The sequence below is a fragment of the Zerene cesonia genome, chromosome 3 (genome assembly GCF_012273895.1).
Source record: "Zerene cesonia ecotype Mississippi chromosome 3, Zerene_cesonia_1.1, whole genome shotgun sequence".
Taxonomy (NCBI): domain Eukaryota; kingdom Metazoa; phylum Arthropoda; class Insecta; order Lepidoptera; family Pieridae; genus Zerene; species Zerene cesonia.
This window is the reverse complement of record NC_052104.1, coordinates 5,017,555-5,027,057: the sequence shown is the minus strand read 5'-3', so window position 1 is coordinate 5,027,057 and position 9,503 is coordinate 5,017,555. Positions and strand designations below refer to the sequence as shown.

General features: G+C 32.1%; 1 protein-coding gene across 1 annotated transcript in view; it reads left to right on the top strand.

Moving 5' to 3' along the window:
- LOC119839217 (luciferin 4-monooxygenase-like) overlaps positions 1 to 6,768 on the top strand; it is a 37,792-nt gene extending 31,024 nt beyond the window's left edge. Inside the window, 6 exon segments of the mRNA XM_038365439.1 lie at positions 3,721 to 3,727; positions 4,698 to 4,749; positions 4,869 to 4,935; positions 5,372 to 5,475; positions 5,631 to 5,693; positions 6,686 to 6,768. Coding sequence (XP_038221367.1) covers positions 3,721 to 3,727; positions 4,698 to 4,749; positions 4,869 to 4,935; positions 5,372 to 5,475; positions 5,631 to 5,693; positions 6,686 to 6,768 — 376 coding nt within the window.
- The last annotated feature ends 2,735 nt before the right edge of the window (positions 6,769 to 9,503 follow it).

The following is a 9,503-nucleotide window of genomic DNA, read 5'->3' as shown; positions in this document are numbered from 1 at the left end:
TTTTTTTTTCAACGATAATTATGTGCCGTCAATGGCTAGAGACGCTAACAACAAAAAGCTTATATACAGGAAGAGAAGAGTATGCTATACTGCTTACGCTGTTGTACTGCTTGTCTATCCCTATTCTATGCCAAAGTAAAGACAGAAAACCATGTGAAAACATCACGAGGAAATGGGCATTATATATGCCAACATATACATATGTCGGCATATATATGATATATATATATATATATTATGTCGGATTTCTACCGACCAAAACCTCACTGTATTCCGTGAAGCGTCTTTGGTGAAGGGGCCATGGGAGCTGGTTATAATTCGTCCGTAGCCCTCATGAGAAGCCTGTTTTTCTGTATAGGGGACGAATGTAGGCTTATTATTAATATTGTGAAATAATTTTGTACATTTGCTGTTGTGTACCTACTTACACAACTAAATATTCGAAAACAATTAAGTATATCAGCAAAATCGCCATAAACAAAAAATTTAATCATTTGACACTTGTCGTATTTGACAGTTTGATGAAATCTTCCATCAAAAATTTGACATTAGAAAATAGAAATTTTTGCGCGATTGCAAATGTTTGTTTACAAGTACTCATTTATTTAAAAAGTAGACACATTCAATCCATTCAATAAATCAGATTCATCAAAACATACTCAGAAACGAATGATATTATTTAAGAATCAAATGTTAGATAGTCCTTGTGTCAGAAATCTACGAAACCAAATTAATAGGTAAACATTAGTTTTATCGTGTAAAGTATTGTTTCTATCGCGTTAGTCACTTTATGATATTAATATTTTTGGGGGTTATGTCAAAGCAGTACTAATTCCAGGAAAAAGACAAAGCTGCAAGTCATCTAGCGCCATAACTTTCCCAAGTCAATAGTGAAATCAATAAGTGAAGTGTTTTTAAATAATCAATTAACTGTATTCAATAATATATCCTGCATATACTAATATTTATAAGACTAAATGTATTGAACCATTAAGTAGCCAGCAGTGGGCATGAAATAATGGGCTATACATTAAACAAACTTATGGACAGGAGGTTAATGCTTTTAGAAAATCCAAAGAACACTTGAACTTGAACACTTTGAAAGATATAATTACTTGTCTAAAGCTAGAAAATACAGACATATACAAAAGAGACAGTTATACTATGTAGGTGAAAGACGTATTGATGATAGAATACAATTTGTAAAACCGTGGCTTAAAGACAATGTATCTAGCAACTCGAATATTGAATCTTCCAGATGTATGTTTTTGAATGGTTTCACAAGTTGGATATCTAAAATATAAAATTCTCGTGTCACAGTTTTTGTTGCCATACTCCTCCGAAACAGCTTGATTTTGATGAAATTTTTTGTGCTTATATGGTATCTATGAGAATGCCAGAGAGGCCAACATCTATTTTTCATACCTCTAAATGATAAGAGTAAGGCAGAACACCGTTTGCCGGGTGCAGCTAGTAAGTTATATAGTTATATGTTGCTCTTCAGCATCAGGCACCAGCTTCAAAAAATGGCTAGTTGAGATTGCATTACCTAAGCTGAACTACAAAGTGTTATTGTTATGGACCAAAATTGTTATAAGAAACTATTTGAACAAACCATTACAAGATATGATTCTAGAAAAACAATGATAGAGTTACATGGCAAACAAGTACCATTTGACACATATATGCGCAAGGCAGAACTCTATAACATAATAAATACCATAGGAACCATAGGAAATACACAAACACTTATCATTTAATAAAGACATCTGATCATAACATTTCATGTTTGCCTGCAATCCATTTAGGGTTATCCCTTGCAGATAAATATGGACCATACTGGAAAACGCAGTTTGGCTTAGTGAAAAAACTATTGCAAATATAAAGAATTCAGTTTTAGCAAACATATAATCCATAAAAATAAAATTCTATATACAGTAAATCATTTTGCTCTAACTTTATTCTTTTTTGTTCTAACTAAATTTAATATCTGTAACTATTGTTGCTAGCCAGAAAAAAAATTCCTACAACTCCCTTATTAATAAGTGCTTTTTTGGATTTCTTTAAATAAAAATTTTTATTTAAATTGCAATCAAGTAAGTAAAACTATAATAATTGTTTGTAATGAGTAAATAATGTGATTTTGTACTTATCTATATAAGTACCTATGATGAAGTATAAACTTGGTTGTATTTAAGATATTTGATTGATTTTTCTTTTCTATTGTTTACAATGAAAAGGTGCTGATATTTTAGTTATGTTTTTCTTGTAACGAATAAGCCAAACATTTTTGTTAATGTTTTCCTGTGTTTTCTTTTTTTTTCATAATAGTATCGAAAAAACAACAAATTTAATGTTTCTATTATGAAATTAATACTATTAGTGTGACAAATTACATGCCAAAAAGTTTTGCCTAATTTGTCGAACCAAACAATTCCGACAAAAAATATGACATTTACAAATGCTAATTTAATTTTTTTTTATTGCGATTAGTCGAACTTAAGTATCGATCAATTATTATTTACCTGCCTTAATTTTGCCAAAATATACCTAGAAATTTTTTTTTTCAAGCTTTCTTCTTTCTGTGAAGCATTGGAAACTATTTCCTCCTTAATAAAAAATATATCGAAAATTTTCAGTTCTAAGTTAATACACAATAAATTAGTTGGTGCCTATAAATTACCATGAATCAGACAGTTATTCTATTTATAAGTAGAGAACAGAAATATTTCCAGTCGACTGGAAACATTTATTTATTGATAAGGCAATTTACTAGATTTTGCCGCAACTATGTCCACGTGGTCTAACTGTTTTATACTTTGTTTTATGAACTAAGTAGCGGGTGCTAGAAACTACTTTCCTTCCCGGATTTTTCGCAGATATCGTTGATTACTATAAGTCGACAGAGAATGCCCATCAGACAGATATTTGCTAAGACCTCATTCCTATACATGTTATAGTGTAACTCGGCTATTGGAATTCCGTTTCAGGTGTTCCAGATCGTCAAATTTTTATTCTCAGCAGAAAATGCTCATCAGGTTTAACAATTTTTGTAATGGCACAGTTTTTATATCTCTTATAGTTAAAATGTAGGTGGTCTATTGCGCTTGAATTAAATTTTCAATTGACTATAACTTCTTTTCTTTAAACCAAATTTGACGAAACAACGTTTTGATAACGCTTCTAACTATACGTAATCCACCTGTGAAAGCCGCGTTAAATCCGTTGTGTAGTTTCGTAGTTATAACGTACCAGACAGACGAAAAACAATTTCAAAAAATGTTTTATCGTTTCTGTTACTTTCTTTAATCGCCCCCTATCAGTTTTTAGTAAGACTATTTAATTTGCAGACTCGATTTGAATTGTCTTGTTATGTATATAGATTGTTATAAAGTTATCACTACATTTTAAACGAATCGAGCCACAACCTAACTTTCACAAATTTATAGTCAAAATAACATAAACCCAGGATATTGTAATTTCTAAATATTGCCGCAGATAACATAATACTTTAACTGATTGCCGAATTAGAATTATTTTACGATATAGTAAGAAGGTACCTTCTAACTATTGAGTATTGTTTATTACTAAAATCTATTACTAATAAGTATTAAGTAGACAAGACTGATTGCGTACAAAACGCTTTTCATCAATAATCATTTACCTAACACTTTGCTATTTCTAAAGTAATCTTAATACCCACCTTGTTACATCTTTCAGCTGCGAGGTAAGAAAAATATAAGAAACGAGCTGCACATTTATTTTTCAGAGAACGTAACTAAATCCCTCTGAGGCCCGTACCTTGTGGAACCACTTGCAACCCTCAGTCGTTAAACCGCAATTTCAGAATCTCGGCTTTATCTCCTGGCTCTACACATGGATTCTTATAAATGTAAGAAGCGATTAGGTAGTATTCGAGGAAACAACAATGCTTCTGTTGTAACTATAGGAAATACATACTTAGGAGTGTATTATTTGTATGTAAATTCTTTTTACAAAGTCATGTTTCCATTATTTTGTAAATATTTTGTTCTTGATTTAATATCCTGAAAATTATCTTTTAATTTTTAAATAAGGATATATAATAAGTAATAAATTGCACACCTTAAATATGTAGGATCAGTTATATATTAAGTAAGAAGTACCAAGTATGTAACTAGGTAGTTTTAGGTATGTATCTATACTACATTTTATTATATATACGTACTACCAACTGTTTAAAATAAAAATAATTATTGTTGTTTTAAGTAGGTAACCTCCCTCAAGAACATCAAGCCATCCCTCATCCATCCAGATTGTGCTATTTATATTGTCTTATTTATCATCATGCTATAAAGATATCACTCACAATCACAATATTACCTATGTGACTCACAATATCTCAAAGTAGCGTAATTTTTTCAATATTCATATCAGAGTACAGTACTCCTCTTACTGCCTAGCGTTGTTTATAAACTTTATATGTAATATAAATTCGTATTCAAAACTGAAGCAATAAAAGTGATTGCTTTAAATTAAAATCAAACCGAAAAGTTACGCAAATGCTTATAAACGGTAAACGCGGGCATATTTTTTCATCATGTTTTTATTAAGAAGAAATGTATTTGAAATATGTATAATTTTTACGGTGGGAAATATAGTTTATATTTTATAACACGTAGCAATAATCCTAAAATACAATTCTATTTTATTTTCAGGTATTTTGGCTGTGGCTCATGACTTTAGGCGAAGGGAAAGAAGGTAGAACTGGTGAGTACATACAAGGTGGTAGGTTTTTTTGTTTTTTTTCACCTGAGTCTATGGCGCTCGACATTTGTTTCTCGCGGTATTTTTGTCTAGAAAAGCGCTTTTGTGGAACAACTTTTCAGGTTTAGAGTTTGCAAATTACTACATGGGCACCTCCATGAAGACATTGTACGTATTTGTTAAAGACCAGTAATTTATTTGTAGCCCGTTGTATCGCGAACACATTCGATCGCCTCCCATCAAGTGTATCGCCTTCTCTTTTCATTATGTAATCAAAAAAAAAAAAACTTTTCAGTTAGGTTAGCTACCTACCTATATCTCTAGTTTGACCAATAATCAACATGCAACCTATTTATTATCTACTTACTTAGAAGGATAAACAGAAAATGGATTTTTAAAATTTCAGTTAACATAAAATTAGGACTTGATATTGTTCCAAGGGCAAATGGCAATCCTTCATTACGAATACGCGAATTTAAAGGTAATGTTATATTACCTGCTCTTGCATACAGAAAAACCTAAGAAAATACATTAATTATTCGAGTTTTATTATAATTTAAGGTCCAAGAGCAGGCAGTTTGAGAAAATTTGGAAAAAAACTTAACAACTCCCAAATATCAATAAGGGCCGAGTACACTTCAGTTGAATCTGATGACAATAAAGAAGCTGACAAAGACGAGAAATTAGTTAACGAATCAGATGAAAATGATGATGTGGCTGCGAGTTCTGGTGAGTGTTTATACCTAAATTCATCTATATACATTGCAATATACCTACTTAAGGATAACAGAAACATGAACAAGAATTGCATAAAACGTTCGAATGTTATCTTTATTATGATTGGTAAATAAATAAGAAATATTGTACTCTTGTATTTTTTATAGACTCGGAAGATAGAGCGCACCGAAGCACTAAGGGTATAAATCCCGAAGAATTTGAACCAGAACGTGAGTATTCACTCATGTGTGTAGTGTAAGCGTTTTCCCAACAAAATTAACCCACATCTATGGGTAGTAACTACGAAAGTACAGAAGCATTCCAGAAGACATCCTAATAAATTCCCACTAAGAAGATTCGTAACTTGTATAAAATTGTATCCTAGTCGCGGCCTAATGTTACCTACACGAAGATGTACATTTAGCAAGAGATGTCTACACGTATAACACGACATATGTGTAATGAACTTTCTTCAGTCTTGTCAGTCTAGTCTAGTCAGGCTACAACAACCTAATGTCAAGAACAAACGCCTTTTAATTTTGATGTAGGTCCCAAGGTCACTCTCACGTCTAAGACGAATGTTTTGACACCACACATTCATAAATTCGGCAGTATATACATACATTTACTCGAAAAACATATCCCTCCGTATTTTGGCTGTCGGTTAAAAATTTATTGCAATTACATAACATGTATCTTTAAACAGTGGTGTACAGGATGTATGTTTAAAATAAAACCTGTACGGAATTATCTTATGAATTAACTTTTCTTTAATGCAATTAATTTGGCTTTTACAAAGTTAGAGAAATATTTCACCAGTAGTAATTTCAGTAAAATAAATTAAACGGGGCACCTTGAAACCTTGAAGCCTTATATATTAAATGAGGGCCGAGGGTGGCATCAAATACTTAAATATTATCTATACTGATATTAATTGCCTATAGATATAGGTTAGTTTTATGATAATACATTATAAATACCTATATCATATAAGAATATGGCGCTAATTTCGTAACTGGCCACAGCACTAATTTCCAATAACACTTAGATACCACCTCAGCAATCGAATTTTTTTCTACTCTTTCGGTTTTATGTGCCTAATGGACACCCCAAAAATACACAATTACCTACAAAAATTTCTCATTTATAAAGCATTTCAATGCTATAAAACTAAAAATTAATCACAACTTCCTCATCTTTCTATAATGTTTCTGATTTACAGGAATACCTACAGGAGTTCATGGTCGTGGAAGAGAATCTGACAGTGATTCAGGTATATTTGCATTTAACATGCGTTTTGTTTAAAATTTAGGTAGCTATATTTAATATTATCTATTTTTTCAGATGGAAAATGAAACAATTAAATTGAAATGCCATAAATCATATTTGTTTTATTTTGCAATTCCCATTTCATATTTACTGTAAATGATTTAATTGATTGCTGCGTTGAAAGTCTAGTCAATGTTATACCTTCTTAATAGCATAATATTAAATGATACATAGCTAAGTACTTAGACGTTATCTATAGCCATTATTAGTGAAGTTGCAGCTTTGCAATGATGAAAGAATTTTTGAAATCGGTGCAGATTTTTGAAACATATAATAATACATACAAAAGTTTCCTCTTTATTATATTAGTATAGATATAAGCTATAATTATCTTTGTCTGGTCAATCAGCAGAAATGTTTTAAAATTACACATTTATCTAGTTTTTCAACCCCCTACAAAAAATGATATCAATTCGACTGCATTTTTGTGTTTGTAACCTCATAACTTTCTACTGGGTGAACTGATTGCCTTGTTTTTTTTTGAAAACTTGTGCCTCCCATGTGAATCATTAAAATTTGGTAAGCACCTACTGATAATCTGAAGGTTGTAATTAGTTTTTGTTAAAATAATTTTGAATTGATTGATGTAAAAATACCGAAGTTAATTATACCGAGCTAGGCAGTTTTGCAATACATTTTCTTCCCAGCATAACGTCGTAGGTTGGTAGCAGGATTGCGCATTCGTGTGAATTAGTTATGTCACCGAAACTATTCGAAAAAACCTAAACTATTTTTGGCAGAATCAAGATAGATAAAACACAGATATATAACCGACTCAAAAAGGTGGTTCTGTATTCCTCAGTATTTTTTTTTATTTACAGTTTTCCCTACCAACTCCAGACAATTTTTCAGCCGGAGTGATCCCACACATAAAATTATATATATCTACATATCTAACACTGAAAGAATTTTTCAAATCGGACCAGTAGTTCCTGACATCAGTGCATTCAAACAAACAAACTCTTCAGCTTTATAATATTAGTATATATTTATCATATCGCCTAAGTAGCTTCATCGTCTCTCTAAATTTCGTCCAATTCATAGAAAAATGAGCATGTGCGAAGTACAGTAGTAAATGAGAATAAACTATTTTTGATAACACTATAAGTAATCTAATCGGTGTTCTATGAATTAAACCCTTTTTTTTAAAACCGACAACAAAATTGTGTTTTTTTTTTTTAATTCTTTATTTCGTTTGTTCATATGCCGTCTTATGTGTATTTTCTTTCAAAATGTTGAACACCTGGTAGATTACTACCATTTTATAACACGACTAGTTGACTTTATAATATTAGTACATTTTATTAGGTAATATGAATCGTATTAAAAATACCCTGATGGCCCTGATTCAAATAAATTTGGAACAAAAGAAATCTTATTCAATTTCATATTATCCTTTCACATTGAAATGGGTCCGTATTCATTGACTATGACTGTTGCTTTTGAATTAAAGTGTTTGAAATTCAATTTAAGTTACGAGATCACTGTCTGCTTGGTAAGGTGATAAGACTGTCTGCTTAATCAATGCATAGTATAAAACAAAGTCGCTTTACTGTCCCTATATCCCTATCTATTAAATCTTTAAAACTAAGCAATGGATTTTCATGGGGTTTTTCTATTAGATAGGGTGATTCAAGAGAAAGGTTTATATGTATAATAACGTCTATTATTACTCCAAATTAACGCGTGCGAAGCCGCGGGCAAAAGCTAGTACGATATAAAACTATCTCTTCGAGTTCTGTCAGTAACACCCTTCACGTATGGTAGGTAGGCTCAACTGTGTGTGGCTTAATTCGACTTTTGTGATGCCGTGGAGGCTTCTGCAGCTTGTTGTCACGAAGTACTCGCTCGACATGTGCAGTTCCCCGCTGAGGTGGGCAGCATCACAGAGGTGGCGGGCTCTCTGAAATAATGATTTACCGACAGAAGCGAGTTGACAAGTGTGGTGGTGGGATTGGCCATTGAAGGCCATTCATACTGATAGGTACTAAGACTTGCATGTGAGGCTATTGAAATTAAAAAACATTCAAATTTCAATAGAGATTTTTTTTTAAGTTATAGCGGGCAACTGAGCTGGTAGTTCGTCTGATGGTAAGCGATCACCACCGCCCATGAACATTCGCAAAGGTAGTGCCTCTACGAATGTGCTGCTCGCTTTTATGAGGTAAGAGGGAAAGGAAAGAATTAAAGACTGGAAAGAAGGAATGGACTGGGATGGGTGAGGAGAAGGAAATGGGCCTCTGGCTCTCCCACTCAAAGGGGGAAATAGGTGGAGGTAGTTCACAAACATGAATTTTTGTATGACCTTTAAGACATGTAACATCTCAGTCTGCCTATGACCACGCTCGCTGTAAAGTGTTCGAAACATCGGGTTAATAATATAATGAATAAATTGCGTTTAAAATCAGTTTAAAGGTTTTTAACTTCTAAATGTATAATACTCGTGTAAAATCAAACACAAGAAAATACCAAGATTGTAAAACAAAGATGATGGCTTGATATGACATTCCATTTATTTTAACTTAAAGTCGCCGTGTTCTAATTTTTCCTAGTTCCTTGAACATTCTTTTTGTGACTTTGAAGACGGAATGTAGTCAGTTTTAGTTATAGCACAGGTAACATAATATTATACCGGAATTATGACAATGTCATACGTCATTGTCATTTGTCATAATCATTTGTCAATGTCAATTACTCCAAACTTTATTTAC